The sequence below is a fragment of the Pseudophryne corroboree genome, chromosome 12 (assembly GCF_028390025.1).
Source record: "Pseudophryne corroboree isolate aPseCor3 chromosome 12, aPseCor3.hap2, whole genome shotgun sequence".
In the NCBI taxonomy this organism is placed as follows: Eukaryota; Metazoa; Chordata; class Amphibia; order Anura; family Myobatrachidae; genus Pseudophryne; species Pseudophryne corroboree.
Window position 1 is genome coordinate 23,301,400 of NC_086455.1, and position 17,070 is coordinate 23,318,469.

General features: G+C 44.2%; 1 protein-coding gene across 2 annotated transcripts in view; it reads right to left on the reverse strand.

Moving 5' to 3' along the window:
- Window positions 1-17,070, reverse strand: part of EIF2AK4 (eukaryotic translation initiation factor 2 alpha kinase 4) — a 134,521-nt gene that overhangs the window by 98,932 nt on the left and 18,519 nt on the right. Inside the window, exons 2-9 of one of the 2 annotated variants that reach the window (XM_063947196.1) lie at window positions 12,912-13,015; window positions 11,189-11,291; window positions 7,427-7,600; window positions 5,409-5,489; window positions 5,178-5,329; window positions 4,627-4,739; window positions 3,407-3,564; window positions 388-923 (exon numbers count right to left, since the gene is read on the reverse strand). In XM_063947196.1, coding sequence (XP_063803266.1) covers window positions 388-923; window positions 3,407-3,564; window positions 4,627-4,739; window positions 5,178-5,329; window positions 5,409-5,489; window positions 7,427-7,600; window positions 11,189-11,291; window positions 12,912-13,015 — 1,421 coding nt within the window. Of the gene's footprint in view, window positions 1-387; window positions 924-3,406; window positions 3,565-4,626; window positions 4,740-5,177; window positions 5,330-5,408; window positions 5,490-7,426; window positions 7,636-11,188; window positions 11,292-12,911; window positions 13,016-17,070 lie in introns of those variants that run through there. The other variant, XM_063947197.1, reaches the window with a different exon arrangement.

Consider the following 17,070-nt stretch of genomic DNA (forward strand, 5'->3'; position numbering starts at 1 on the left):
GGATGAGCAGTTTATTTTAATTGCCAGCATATCATATGGTCATCAGCCATGGTGTGCTCTCCATATAGAAGAATCAAGCTGGGGCATAGGGAATGGCTTTGTAACCCAAAGGGTGCTTCCATAATCTGTTTTATAGAGTGCCCCAACTGTCAGATATATACAACATTAAACTGTGACCCCCTTTGTTTTGGGGTTCCAAAAAATGGTGCATCATTGACACTTGGGGTTGCAGCTGAAAAAGAGGTTGAGCACCACTGGCTTGGGGGCTTATGAGGTTAGTGTAGCATGGAACTTTTGCCAATACAGGAACAATGTAATTACGTGTAGAGCTGTCTAAAATGCTGAGCATTTGTCTTACTTAGACAGCTGGTAAATGTACATACTTACTGGTTCAAAAAATCCTGGAAATCTGCCGGCAACCCACTCGGTACTTTTACGGGATATTCTTTTGTTACCTTCCCCTGACTAAGTGATAGCAGTAAGAGACCAAGATTCCATATATCACCCTTCTTGCCAGTTTTGCTTGGAAGAGCGTCCTCGCTGAAACGGACCTTGGTCTGTTCAAAAATGTCCTCTCTGCAGATGTCCGCAAGCCTTTTGGAAAGGCTATAGTCTGATAATTTGACTTTGCCGTCGCTGGTTACTAATACAGCAGAAGCACATAATACTTTATGTACCACTGAATTACTGTGCAAATAATCCAGGGCAGACAGAAGCTGAGACGCATAGTGTCGAAGCTGATCCACGGCAACTGGAACTTCCTGCTCAAGGAACTTGGAAAGCTTAGAACCATTCACATGTTCTACTACGATTCCGACAGAAGTGGAATCTTTGTTCTCTTTTACTCGCATGGCGAGATAGTGTACAATATTTGGGTGACTTAGCTTGGTGAGGGAATTAAATTCAGTTTCCGTACCTTGGATCTATTGAAAAAAAATACAATTTTTTTTTTTTAGTATTTAGGAACCTAAAATACTTCAGAAATTAACTTCACTTGCCCTGAAAAACAAAGATTCTCCTGTTGCACTGTAAGCAGATACCATAATGGAGGTCAGTACGCACTGCCAATGTCCACACAAGTTGGTGATTTTCATTCATATAAATCCATAAAAAAATTGGATTTTGGTACTGACCGTAAAATCCCTACCTCATCCATCTGGGGGACACTGGCAATGACGGTGGGTTTGAGGGCTGGCTGAGGCATTCAGGCACTAAAAAGTGTTAGGGCCAGCCCTATCTAATACCTCCACCGTGCCTTATTTAAAAAAAAAACCATTATGGAGGAACACACACTAGGACCATGGACCAGAAAGAACTATGCGGCTGATTCAGTTTGGATCTCTTATGTGATCCTAAGTACAGTTTCCCGATAATCGGGGAAACTGCACACATGCGCAGAACCCGTTCAGACCAACGAGACCACTCCCCAACCAATTACGCTGGCGTCCACTGTGATCAACACCCAGAGTGTCCACTACCACCTGAAGATGCAGACATTAAATGACCTCTGAGGGAACCTTTAGGACAACTGCATGGAACCTGTGTCTAGATGCCAGACAATCCATCTAAACAGGTCCCCCATTTGATGCTGTATACTTGCAGCCTTAAGGGCCCCATACACTAGGCCGATTATGCCTGATTTCAGCCCAATTCGGGCATTCTGCCTGATATATTGGGTGAAATCAGGCATTTTCGGGGTGATTTTCCCCCGATCCGATGAGCGTCCCTGTGTGCATCGGATCAGATCCCCCTAGATCCGACATATCACGAGTGCTGCACTCGTGATATGTCGGATCCCGCAGTAAATAGATAGGATGGATAGTAAAAGATACATTGTATGCAAAATAAACTGCATACGATATATTGAATACTATCTTACCAACGGGGAGGCTGTCGGGAGGTTGGACGAAATCTTATACGACATGACGGAACGTCATGTCGTATAAGTGTATGGGGCCCTTTAGAAGATGGGACCGGAGCATTTGTTCAGTCCGCCAAAGGAAGGAGCAAACCGCAGTATCTCATTAGGAGGGGAGAAGTTGTGGTTCCAGAAACACTTAAACCCCACCTCACGCGGTGCCCTGGTCTTCAACAGGCATTTAGTGCACCCAAGAGCTCCCGTTTAGTCAGTGTGAGATAGAACCGCGGACACTAAGGTAGTAACTCTCTTTGGAGCTGGGCACAGAGGGAGAGAAGCACACAATCGCTTATCTAAACAGGGTTTGAGGCACAGATAAAACCAATAATAATAAACTTCTAAAAAGTCATGCTTAACTCCTTAGGTACTAAACAAAAACCTGAGGTCTCGTGGAGGTTGGAGGAGTTAGAGAAGTCAGGATCTAACCCTTAACTTTTTAGTGCATTAACTCTGCAGCCAGCACTCAACCCCGACGTCATTGCCAGTGTCCACCAACATGGATGAAGGAGGAAGTTGCACAATGCATGCGCTCCATGGAATCTACGTACAGAATCACAGGACTGACTGAATGTATTGGGGCGATCCTGGGTGGGAGGTGACTATGAAGACACATGATGATCTTCTGTCTCATGGGTGTTTCACAGGAGTGGTTTCAGACTCGGATGCTTAAATTGCATACAATGAAGACAATACTCTATGAATACTCTGTAACTAGCATAGGGCTGGTGCTATTACAGATAGTGCTTTAGATGGTTACCACTGCAGCTGCTCAAAGTGAGCGTCACTGCCCTTCTACATTCAGACGCAGGTCTGTACACCAGAGGAAGGGCGGATAGTAGCATTAGCAAAAACCCGTAGGCGCATACCATGGTAAAAGACACCGACGTAGCTGCAGCAGCGTCCGACAACACAAGATCAAATAAGTCTCATGCTCCTTTATTCTGATACATACTCCACTATGCTAAGCTAGACAATTAGGTCATGCAAGTAGGAAGGGATATGGCTCACATAAGGCAAATCACACCTTTCTTTGCCCCCAAGATAATACATAACAATTGATCTAAAATACACAAATAGATCCATGAACAATACCTGAAATACAATACGTTCCCTGAAAACTCATCTCTTCAGACAAGCCTACCAAATTCCAGACCCACCCACATAACCTTCAATGCTTCCCTATCCAATTACATCCTCTCTGTACAGTCCACATAACCTCACATTTTGTCTTCCAACATTGCTGGGTGATCATATCATACAACCCACTAAGAACCTAGCAATCTGGGGGACCATTATGTAACAGGTAGCATCTATCCTTGTGTATCAATGCCTATTTCCCTATAGATTGTAAGCTTGTGAGCAGGACCCTCCTACCTCTATGTCTGTCTGTCTTTAACCAGTTTTGTTCTATAACTGATGTTCTAATTGTAAAGCACAACGGAATATGCTGCGCTATATAAGAAACTACTAATATATAATAAATAATACCTGTTTTTTACACTTGTCGACCTTCTCTTTTTCCTGGGTAGTAAGAAACTGGCCCATTTTCTTCTGCCACTGAAGAACCCATTCGTAAATGATGACAAATTGGCCATTACCAATTTCTAAGCCGTTGTAAATGGATTTACCCAGCTGCTCATCCTTTTCTGTAAATAATGGATACAGAACATAATGTAAAACATGTTTGACGTGAGGAATTGACTAATTATAATTTGTGGGGGTATATATATTTTTTTCTTCATATGTTGTTGCTGCGCTCATTCCCAAGGTTAGTCATTTTTCTGCGCAGTAACCACAGAAAATCATACCTTGTATTTTGCAAAGCATTCCACTGGTTTCTCTATAGCCGAACATGTCAAGGGTTGGTGACGTTGCCGGTGACACGGTGGGAGCGGCGCTTTTAGATCACATGATCTCCAAGCGCCGCCCTTCCATACACTGAATGGGAGCTGGATCTCACTGACCAGGGTTCCGTTTACACAGCACAGCTTGCCGGGTTGAACCCGTGTTCAAACCTGCAAGCTACCCGAGTTGGAATACCGGGTCACTCGCCCTGGATTATTCCAGCCCGGCCCTTTTACACCCACCAGGAACACGGGTGATGCGCGTTCATGTGCAATAACCCATGTTACATGCTGGTTGGTGTAAAAGGGGTATTAATAAGCCCAAGGCACAATGGGTTCTATGTATCAAAGCTTGAAAAGAGCGAGTGCCAACCAGTGAGCTCCTGACGTTTTTCTAAAACATCCTGTAAAGTGATAGGATCTGATTGGTTGGTACGTTATCTCTCTTCAAGCTTTGATACATAGACCCCAGTATCTGTTAAGGGGCACCACTGACAGAGAGGGTGCTCTGGTGTCTGTATGCATTATTGATCTGTGTGGTCACCACTCCTATAAAAGCAGGGGGGCACAAACGTTCACCAATCTTGTGTCATGTGATCGATGAGTATTTTTTTTTTATCTCCTCAGAACCCCATGAACTACTGAGAACGAGGAGGACTCGGAAGGATTTTTAGGAAATGTGCAGATTGTATTTTGATCTGCGGAGCCGCTCTGCACATGTGCATATATAGGAATGAGATGTTACTTGCCGTGCCCCAAACACCACAGCACAAAGACGCAGCAGCTGTGCTATGGCGTCCACCGCTGTATCAGCCACTGTATGCGCAGCGGAGGCCCAGTCTGCAGTCATTTATCCACACTCACCCAGACACTTTCCTCTGTGCACAACCAGCTGCCCGTTGCAACCAATGTCAAAGGTCAACACTTCATAAGCCGTTGAACTGTCGTCACTGCACACAGAATGCTGCCGGTCTCGCCTGAAGAAATACATTGATTAATTGGTTACCATAAAGCACAGTGCAAATGACATTACCTTACATAGAGAGTACGTGCTGCAAATGTAGACTGGGGAAGACACAATTCCAGGTGTAAACTTTGCCATGAAGAAGTGGGCAAAATGCATACTGTAGGAAAGGTGACGGAGGGTACAAGTAAACTAACTCAGACTGCACCAGCTAGCAAAGTAACCTGACGTAGAAATATTTAATAAACATAAGGAGATCAAATAATTTTATATCTAATCTATTTGTTGTTTTTTCTATTTTCTACTATATGGTTATCCATATGACTTGTGTGCTAATCATTTTTTTTTTTTCATATTTGTATATTGTATATGTATACTTTGAAAATCTGTTCAGTAATTACGTCATTAAAAAAAAAAAACGGATAAAGTGCAGGGATTTTTTTTGTTTTACTTTGATCGGCCAGCCGAAGTTGTGCGAGCTCTGTTGGTATTTCCTCCATGATCAGCAAAACCTTCATTCGTTGTTGGCATTTTAGAGCTTGTGATACTAGTTAATTTGGTGGAGTTTTCCTGACAGGTTAGATTGGCACTTTCAAGACGTTCCTGCAAAAGAAAAGAAACACTCAATCCAATGTATAAAGTGTTGATCCACTCACTGAATTTTAAAAGATTCAATTATTACCAGTTTTGCCATTTCTTTTCTCCTTTTCTCCTCTTTTTTCTCTTCTTCCCTCCGCTGAATTTCAGCTAGGATTTCACACCTCTGACACACAAAAGACACATGGTAGGAACTTAAGCAAGAAATGTAATTGCTGAATTTCCAACAAAACCACAATGACACATGGATATACTAGTGAACACTCCCAAAGCATTCTAGTGCATAATGCAAACACAAATATACAGTAATTCTCAATGTCTTCTGTGTTGGCCATCGCTCCCCAGTACCTTTTATTTTTCTATATGCCCTGACAATTGCACAATGACACCTCTCCTGGTTTGTGTGATGATTGTACTCTTCATACTCTACCGATATCCTTCAGTATTATCTGCATTGTACACTGTGACTTATTTTGCTCAATATGAATAGTGTAATTGGCAGAGTTATTTGTACTTCTGGACAGCTGCATAGTGTTTTTCCAGTAATATGTTTCCCCCACCACCAGGGTTCCTGTATGCGAGTAGTTTTTACCAGAGGTGCTGCTCTCTGGATTCTGCTCTGCACCCAGGTGTCAGGTAATTTATGATTCAATCACCAGCATGGACTACACCTGACTCCTGCCAATTAAGTCAGCTTGAGCGCAGCACTCATTACTGGGCCATTGATGTTCACTAAGGTTACCTGTTTATGTTTTCAAGATTCTGCCAATCGAAGGAATTTCTGTTTGGACTACTATTTCATGTATTGCCTTGCCAAGATTCCTATTGATTTGTTTACTAAGTATTTCTGCCTTGTCAAAATTATCTACCTGTTCAAGTTAATCTGCCAAGCATGAACATTTCTATTGTCAAAGTAATCTGCATCTTGAGTATATCTGCCTTATCAAGTATACCTGCACCCTCCTGCCATTGTATTGCCCACAGTAGATAGAATTCTGAATTTACTGCTACAATTCTGTGACTTGTGGTTTAACCAGCAACTAGGAGGTTCAACATTGATTGTAAGTAATTCAATGATGTAAGTAATCCTGTTTAGCTGTTTTTTGGGTTTATGTATGAATCATACTTGCCTACCTGACCTTCTCCATGAGGGAGAAAATGCGCTGTTCCTGGACTTTCCTGGTAATGTATGATTGCCATCACCTGTGGTGAGCTAGTTAATTGATAAGAACGGTGTTTCACCACAGTTGATGGCAATCATACATTACCAGGAAAGTCCAGGAACAGAGCATTTTCTCCCTCATGGAGAGGGTCATGTAGGCAAGTATTGTATGAATCTGGGTCTTTATAGCTGCACTACATCCTAGCAATAGGCTGCAGTTCCCAGCTTCCGTGGCTGCTTCAAGCAGCCATTTTTCCTAGTACCCTTCTACTTCACAAGAGATTGCAGCTTGTGATTGGTCCATCTGCTTACACATTCCATCCATTGCCATGTGGTTTTAGTGTTGTTTAAATGCAACATGTGTTTACAAAATGGCAACACCTTACCTTCTCAACACAAAGAATGACACTGCCATCAGTGTGTTCTACGATACACATACTGCATGTGTATAAAACAGTGACAGGTTGAACATCATATAACAGAGTGAATTCATCCAAATGGGTGGGTTTGCCATGGACAGCGCCCAGTGGGCTACTTCGTTATGCCTACCTCTAATGCAGAACATGGTCAGCCCTCCCCAGTGGGTGGTCATCAGTTTGCCGGCTGGTGGGATCCTGGCGCACAGTATACCGGCGTCGGAATCCCGACACCCGGCATACCGACACCTTTTCTCTCCCTCTTGGGGGACCACGACCCCCCCTGGAGAATAGATAGCGTAGCACGCCACCGTGCCCGCAGCGAGCCCACAAGGGGCTCATCTGCGCTCGCCCAGCTGTCGGTATGCCGGCGGTCAGGATTCCGGCGCCGGTATGCTGGCTGCCGGGAGCCCGGCCGCCGGCATACCATACTACACCCCTCCCCAGTACAGATAGACTCTGATAATAGGGAATATGAGAACAGTTCCAATCAATCTATTTCTCTACCTCCATGAGCCTACTTACCATCTGCTCCTCTCTCATCTTCAGCTCTTGAAGTCTCTTTTCCTCTTCTAAAGCTATTTTTTCCTGCTGTTTCTGCAGATTCTTCAACATCTCTTCATGAAATGACTTGGGAGGTGGGTGATTATGTTCTGTTAGGAAACACTGCACGTGGTCTGCAAGCTGATAAATCATCACCTGTCCAGGACACAGGAGGAGTCGTCACTGGTGAACTGCAGAACACAAAGGGGGGTATTCAATTGTTTGAAAAGTCAGTTGGGAGTTTGTTTTTTCCTATCTGATAGATGGGAAAAAACAGACACCCAACTGACTTTTCAAATAATTGAATTCCACCCAAAGTGTCTGCACTCTGCTGTATAGGAGACCTGGCACACATGGAACAGAGACCACCGACGGCAGAGATAGGAGTGTCTCAGATAAACAGATCCTTTCCCACCATGCAAGTTGGCAGGATTACATGGGCAGGTCAAACCCCCGCCAAACCTATACTATGCCCAATCAGACTCTCCCACATGCTTCAAACATATAAAAACACACTGTTCTTTATTAAAGATTACGCTACTTCCAGCTATATTACCCCAGTAATGCACCCTCAAAATGATCCCATCCTCCACTGTGAGCTACATGTGCTGCTCTTTTAACAGCTATGCTCTTTTTTTCAATTAGAATGTAAGATCTCATCCCCATTTTATAAAGGCCATGTCCTGTTGTCATCAGTGCCTGGTGCAATAGGGTACTGTAACGCCATATAAATCTACAACAACAACAACTACTCGCGGAGCTGAATAATAAAGTGGAGCCAACTCCCAGAATAAGGCTGGGTACATCCCAGAACAACATCTGCACGATTTGGTGTGTACATTATGCTCTCCAGTGGGCAACATATGATATGGTTTGATGGACTGAGCTGTACGGTCAATCAAACGATATTGTGTGCGGCTGTGCAGTGTAGTGAAGGACGGAACGAGGTACCATTCCGTAATTCATTGCATCATGTACTGTGTACCGGCAATCTTGCATGGCCCGGGACGAAGGAATTTCATCCTGACCATTGGCATGATTGCCGGTTGTTTAGATGTGTACTCCGGCTTTACCCCTGATTTTATTTACATCTGGAACAACCATAACACCTTGATGATACACTGAGCTGCCATGACGATGGTAAAGATAAGCCACAAAATAGTCCCCAAAAGTGAAATTGAGCTCAGTGGAAGGCATGGCAAAGAAAGTCCTGGTGGTCCTCTCATAAGAGCACATAAAAGATGAGCATCCCAGATATCTAGTGATGCCAGAAACTACCCAACCCTTATGGCAATAATCACCAACCAAAGCAACTCCATCTTGAATTTCTCCCGTGGAAGGGATTTGTTGAAGGTCTTGAGAGCCAACACAGGTGGGAAAGAACCATGCTGCTTAGGGCACCAGGAAGTATTTGTAGTAAAATAAGCCTATTTCACATGTAGATGCAGGTCCAACGACTACGGGTAAAATGGAAAGCCTTTCTGTGCTCCAAGTCTCCAGGAGGGGTAGCTAGGGGTACTACTAGAGGTAGTAGCTTGGTTACTTAAGATGGTGGATGTGGAATAGAGGAGCACTGTACTACTAATCTAGTAACCCATCTGCATCAACGTTGTATTCAAGATATGCAATCGATCTAACCAGGCTTCTTCCAGCCTCAAGGAGGCAGTATGTACGGGACATGGATTGATTGGTTCCATAATGGTTGGGCATCTACAAAACAAAGCCTTTAGTAGGAAAATGCTCTCTTTTAGGTTTATTTCAAGTAAGGAACTTATCCCCACCAATAAAATGTTTAAGAATACTCTTTGGCTCCTGTCTAAATTGTGCCTTGCATACGTGTATTCAGGAAGTACAGTATAGACCTAGATTTGAGCCACATGAGACCCGACTACTTGCTGGGAGAATTCATGGGCAACATACTCGACAGAGCATCCAAGATATTATAGGAAAGCTGCATCAATCTCTACCATAGCTGTCCCATTTTGCAATGCCGCTTGAAGTTGTTCTGCCTAAGAGAAAGTCACTTTGGCCACACAAATGGCTGTTCTAGATGGAACAGATTTATAACATATGTAGTTGAGAAGACTAACCTATTGTTTGCAGAGTATTTTTGAACAGGGGTGTGGTATAGAAGATCTACAATGTGCAGGTCGAAAGTCATTAAGTCGACCCCATATGGTCGACATGCATTAGGTCGACACTGACAAAAGGTTGACACAGGAAAAGGTCGACAGGTACAAAATGTTGACAGAAAATGGTCGACACGTCATTTTATTTTATTTTTTTCCATGTGTTTTCACCGTCAGAGAACCCCAAACAGTGTACCGCGTCCCCTTGCATGACTCACATTGCCCGCCATGCTGCAGGCAAAATTAGTATTCCCAATCATAGTCCACGTGTATAACAAAAAAGGTGCAAGAAACACCACCACCCAAAAAACAACAACTGTGTCAACATGTCGACCATATGTATTTTGACCATTGCTTTGTCGACCGTTTGAAACCTGCCAACCTTTTGTACCGTCAACCTTTCCAGTGTTGACATACTGTATGTCAACCATATGGGTCGACGTATTGCTGGTTGACCTAGACACTGTCTATCTAAACCAGTGTTTTTCAACCACTGTGCCGTGGCACACTAGTGTGCCCTGAGCAGTCTCCAGGTGTGCCGCCATAGAAGCAGAGCCAGGCCCGTCCGTGTTTTGCCACTACTGAGGCCCTGGAACGATCAATATTGGTGGGTTTAGTGGTTGCAGAGCCAGTTCTTATTTTGGGCCCGGGCAGTGTTGGGCTCTTCTGGCTCTCTCAGATGTGGCTCAGGCGTTACCTATGGAGAAGCTGTAATATGACATCCTAGGACACAAAACTGCACCATGCATCACCATTGCCTTGGCAATATTTAAATCTTGTTCAGTGTGCCGCGAGTTGTAAAAGGTTGAAAATCTCTGATCTAAACACTGGAACCCTTTGAAAAGCAATGCATTCATAAAAGGAAAGGTAAGTGAATGACAGTAATGGAAAAAAAAGCCCACCCTGGGTGCTGCTCAGAGCCTGTATCGTGTGTAGTGGGCGAGCAAACAAATAAAACAAATCTGTATGACAATACTGACAAAATATTAGTACATGGAAATAAATGAAAATTGAAGTTACAAAGGGCCTCTGCAGTTCCATATGGGAAAGAGGTAGAACCAAGTAACAGAAATATAGGACTGTACAAATTATCCGCGCAGTCCTATATTTCTCTCTCACTAAAGGAGAATCTTGGCCTTGCAAATCCTGACAACTCCGACATGATATAAATATCCAGATAAAACAGTCAATTAGTTTCTGATTGAGGGGCTGTTGAATATTTTCTACGGCCCCATCCACACCATTATACTGTGTAGCCATCCTCTTTACTGGACAAAGAGTCCACCACCAATTCGTTCTAAGCATTCCCAAGAATCCAATGCAAGCGGAGAAGACCGATGAGGCTACTAAAGTCCTTAAAATTCCTTTAAAAGGTCAGAGAGTAACTAAATAACTAATTTAGGACAGGTAAGTAGCTGGAGAGAAGTGTCCAAAATACCCAGCACTTCCCCTTAACTTTGGAAATAGAATGCTGTTGTTTTTCCCAGTGCCCTAACGCCTGTGGATGAAACATACTGCAACACTTGTGTTCCCCTACTGGTGATGAAAGCAAGCAAGCACATTTTCCTAAAAAGGAGAAGACAAATAAAAGGATATATAAATGTAACAGCATTACCTCTCCACAAAGTTGTTTGGCGAGTTCCTCCAAACTACATGTCAGAGCACTCACATTTTCATTTGACAAACCCTTCACATTTTTCAGCTTTATTTCAGGTGGACTGTGAAAACACAAACACGTTGTACACATTCAACAAACATTCTAAATAGTACTGTAGATTATGGACTCAAAATTTCAGTAATAACATCTAAAAATATTTTCATTGATCAGTAAGGGGACACTGGACATAGTAAAAATTTATTTAACCACTTGACTTATTTTCTTTTCCAAAAACTGCTCAGAAAAAGTCTTCTTTGTATGAGTGAATTGGGGGAGGAACATGTATTTAAGCTTATTCAAAATGATTTTATAAAAAAAAAAATAAAAAAAAAAAAAAGTATTTTTTTCCAATATATATATATATATTTTGTAAAACAGAAGTTTTTCAAACATTGGAACATCGGATTGCAATCATCAGAACATCACGACCATTGCAAATGTAATTTTAACAGCTCGGCACCCATCAGGTGCACACCCGGGGAGGGTTGGCGTAGTTCATTTGCACTTCCGCAGTTGCTGCTACTGTCTGCAGCCGCCGAGTGGGAAGTCCTACCATGCTGACCAATCAGCAGTGATCGGCAGTATGGCAAACACTGGGGGAGGGTGCGGGGAGGCAGAGGGACCTTTCGATCCCTCTGAGAGCAGCAGCGGCAGGAAGTTTCTCTTTCCTGCAGCTGCACACCCTGTCCGACCAGATAAGGCACTTGCTGGTATGGTCGCATCTTGCAAGGCAAATGGTTAATAAATACATACTCTACTGGTCAAAAGTTTTAGGAGCACCCCCATTTTTCAAGTTTTTATTGAAATGTACATAGTTTAAGGTCTCAACATACTCAGAAACTAAATCATAGCTATTCTGGTTGACGGTGCCAGGAACTCTGTGCAAACTGCTGTACCCAGCAAAAGAGGCTCAGGCCATCTTACCCTACCTCCACCATGTTTGACAGTTGGTGTCACAGACATTTAGTTACTAAAGGGCCACTACCTGGAGTGTTTAAAGGGCAATTTAAAAGGACAATGCTTTTAATAGTAAAATATGGTGTGTTTTGATATTAAAAGCATTAAACACACCAATTAGTAGATAAGCCCCACGTACTGAGAAACCATCCTTTCGCCTACACAAAGGGTGTACAAAAACCCTGCATGATGAACCAAAGATTTAAAAATTTGATTCACTGGTCCGTAAGACCATCTTCTAGCCTTCAGCAGTCCACTAACGGAACTACCAAGTCATATATAGGAACATGATAAAGAGTAACGTCTTCAGCTAAAGCTTACCAGACACTGGGGGTAATTCAGAGTTGATCGTAGCAGCAAATTTGTTAGCAGTTGGTCGAAACCATGTGCACTGCAGGGGGGGGGCAGATATAACATGTGCAGAGAGAGTTAGATTTGGGTGGGGTGTGTACAAACTGAAATCTAAATTGCAGTGTAAAAATAAAGCAGCCAGTATTTACCCTGCACAGAAACAAAATAACCCACCCAAACCTAACTCTCTCTGCATGTGTTATATCTGCACCCCCCTGCAGTGCACATGGTTTTGCACAACAGCTAACAAATGTGCTGCTGCAATCAACTCTGAATTACCCCCAGTGTCTGGTAAGCTTTAGCTGAAGACGTTACTCTTTATCATGTTCCTATATATAAATAAGTGCTGTAGAGAAATGTGGAAGATACTCACACATCGGGGTAGGGTTGCGGACATTTTACCCAAAGGTCCAACTTGACATGACACTCATTACCCTGAGGAGTTAAAGCAAGGGTAACTTCTGGGGGCTGCTGGACCTGAATGAAACACAAAACATAAATTATATACTTGCACTGTACATAACCATTGCGATACAGATATATTCTGCCATTAGAATCACTAGACCTGTACAGTTCATGGACACTTTAATTAGCGTTACGAGAATGTTACATGTGAACACGGTCACATCTCTCTGCTGTCCAATAGTCTGTTAGCTCACTGAATGGTGGCCATTAAACTTGGAAATTGCTCCAATATGAAAAGGTATCATGTGACAGCATCGAATTATGCTATTGGCACTTTTACATATATTTAAAGGACTTTAGACTTTGTAGCAATATTTGGAACCTATGCACTAAAGCACAAATGTAGCATCTGAAATTCCATTAAGCCAAGTGCACTATTTTATTGTATTAACAATCATATCAATTGGTTTTCCTTTTTTCCAATTATTATTAATTAGGATGATGCCCACTAATCCTTTTCCTGGGATCTATTATCACAAAAGATGTCCAAACAGTGATATGACAAAATATGAACCTTTAAGGCATTCTTATATGTCCTTCTGCTTCCAATAAAACATATAAACCCCATTGTGATGCAGTCCAGACGTAGAGAAGATTTAGGGGGATTCAATAAATACCCAGTTAACCACAATTTATTTTTTTCGTGGGAATTCAATCACTACGTTTTTGTGTGAAAACACAGGGATCCGAGAACTTATTGCAGATCCATGTGTTTATCGTGGCTGTGAAAAAACTAGTTATCAGGGATTTTATTCCGCCTGCCGGAGAATTTGTTTCTCCTTCCTCCGCAAGTGAAACAAAATCCCCAATAGTGCCAACTATCAGGGTAAATAAGAATTTACTCACCGGTAATTCTATTTCTCGTAGTCCGTAGTGGATGCTGGGTACTCCGCAAGGACCATGGGAATATAGCTGCTCCGCAGGAGACTGGGCACAACTAAGAAAGATTTAGGACTACCTGGTGTGCACTGGCTCCTCCCTCTATGCCCCTCCTCCAGACCTCAGTTAGGAAACTGTGCCCGGAAGAGCTGACACAATAAGGAAAGGATTTTGAATCCCGGGTAAGACTCATACCAGCCACACCAATCACACCGTACAACTCGTGATATTATACCCAGTTAACAGTATGAATAACAACTGAGCCTCTCAACAGATGGCTCCAAACAATAACCCTTTAGTTAGGCAATAACTATATACAAGTATTGCAGACAATCCGCACTTGGGATGGGCGCCCAGCATCCACTACGGACTACGAGAAATAGAATTACCGGTGAGTAAATTCTTATTTTCTCTGACGTCCTAGTGGATGCTGGGAACTCCGTAAGGACCATGGGGATTATACCAAAGCTCCCAAACGGGCGGGAGAGTGCGGATGACTCTGCAGCACCGAATGAGCAAACTCAAGGTCCTCCTTAGCCAGGGTATCAAACTTGTAGAATTTAGCAAACGTGTTTGAACCTGACCAAGTAGCCGCTCGGCAAAGTTGTAAAGCCGAGACCCCTCGGGCAGCCGCCCAAGAAGAGCCCACTTTCCTCGTGGAATGGGCTTTTATAGATTTAGGATGCGGCAGTCCAGCCGCAGAATGCGCAAGTTGAATCGTACTACAGATCCAGCGAGCAACAGACTGCTTTGAAGCAGGAGCACCCAGCTTGTTGGGCGCATACAGGATAAATAGCGAGTCAGTTTTCCTGACTCCAGCCGTCCTGGAAACATAGATTTTCAGGGCCCTGACTACGTCCAGCAACTTGGAATCCTCCAAGTCCTTAGTAGCCGCAGGCACCACAATAGGTTGGTTCAAATGAAAAGCTGACACCACCTTAGGAAGAAATTGGGGACGAGTCCTCAATTCCACCCTATCCATATGGAAAATCAGATAAGGGCTTTTACATGACAAAGCCGCCAATTCTGACACACGCCTGGCCGAAGCCAAGGCCAACAGCATGGCCACTTTCCACGTGAGATATTTTAGTTCCACGGTTTTAAGTGGCTCAAACCAATGTGACTTAAGGAAATCCAACACCACGTTGAGATCCAAAGGTGCCACTGGAGGCACAAAAGGGGGCTGAATATGCAGCACTCCTTTAACAAACGTCTGAACTTCAGGCAGTGAAGCCAGTTCTTTTTGGAAGAAAATCGACAGAGCCGAAATCTGGACCTTAATGGAACCTAATTTGAGGCCCATAGTCACCCCTGACTGTAGGAAGTGCAGAAATCGACCCAGCTGAAATTCCTCCGTTGGGGCCCTTCTGGCCTCACACCACGCAACATATTTTCGCCATATGCGGTGATAATGGTTTGCGGTCACCTCCTTCCTAGCTTTAATCAGCGTAGGGATGACTTCCTCCGGAATGCCCTTTTCCTTCAGGATCCGGCGTTCAACCGCCATGCCGTCAAAACGCAGTCGCGGTAAGTCTTGGAACAGACAGGGTCCCTGCTGCAGCAGGTCCTGTCTGAGCGGCAGAGGCCATGGGTCCTCTGAGATAATTTCTTGAAGTTCTGGGTACCAAGCTCTTCTTGGCCAATCCGGAACCACAAGTATAGTTCTTACTCCTCTCCTTCGTATTATTCTCAGTACCTTGGGTATGAGAGGCAGAGGAGGGAACACAAACCGACTGGTACACCCACGGTGTCACTAGAGCGTCCACAGCTATCGCCTGAGGGTCCCTTGACCTGGCGCAATATCTTTTTAGCTTTTTGTTGAGGCGGGACGCCATCATGTCCACCTGTGGCCTTTCCCAACGGTGTACAACCATTTGGAAGACTTCTGGATGAAGTCCCCACTCTCCCGGGTGGAGGTCGTGCCTGCTGAGGAAGTCTGCTTCCCAGTTGTCCACTCCCGAAATGAACACTGCTGACAGTGCTAACACATGATTTTTCCGCCCATCGGAGAATCCTTGTGGCTTCTGCCATCGCCATCCTGCTTCTTGTGCCGCCCTGACGGTTTACATGGGCGACCGCCGTGATGTTGTCTGACTGGATCAGCACCGGCTGGTGTTGAAGCAGGGGTCTTGCCTGACTTAGGGCATTGTAAATGGCCCTTAGTTCCAGAATATTTATGTGTAGGGAAGTCTCCTGACTTGTCCATATTCCTTGGAAGTTTCTTCCCTGTGTGACTGCCCCCCAACCTCGAAGGCTGGCATCCGTGGTCACCAGGACCCAGTCCTGTATGCCGAATCTGCGGCCCTCTAGAAGATGAGCACTCTGCAGCCACCACAACAGCGACACCCTGGTCCTTGGAGACAGGGTTATCAGCCGATGCATCTGAAGATGCGATCCGGACCACTTGTCCAACAGATCCCACTGAAAGATCCTTGCATGGAACCTTCCGAATGGAATCGCTTCGTAAGAAGCCACCATCTTTCCCAGGACTCGCGTGCAGTGGTGCACCGACACCTGTTTTGGTTTTAGGAGGTCTCTGACTAGAGATGACAACTCCTTGGCCTTCTCCTCCGGGAGAAACACCTTTTTCTGTTCTGTGTCCAGAACCATCCCCAGGAACAGCAGACGCGTTGTAGGAACCAGCTGCGACTTTGGAATATTCAGGATCCAGCCGTGCTGTTGTAGCACTTCCCGAGCTACTGCTACTCCGATCAACAACTGTTCCCTGGACCTCGCCTTTATAAGGAGATCGTCCAAGTACGGGATAATTAAAACTCCCTTTTTCCGAAGGAGTATCATCATTTCGGCCATTACCTTGGTAAATACCCTCGGTGCCGTGGACAGACCAAACGGCAACGTCTGGAATTGGTAATGACAGTCCTGTACCACAAATCTGAGGTACTCCTGGTGAGGAGGGTAAATGGGGACATGCAGGTAAGCATCCTTGATGTCCAGTGATACCAGGTAATCCCCCTCGTCCAGGCTTGCAATCACCGCCCTGAGCGATTCCATCTTGAACTTGAACCTTCTTATATAAGTGTTCAAGGATTTTAAATTTAAAATGGGTCTCACCTAACCGTCCGGTTTCGGTACCACAAACATTGTGGAATAGTAACCCCGTCCTTGTTGAAGGAGGGGTACCTTGATTATCACCTGCTGAGAATACAGCTTGTGAATCGCCTCCAGCA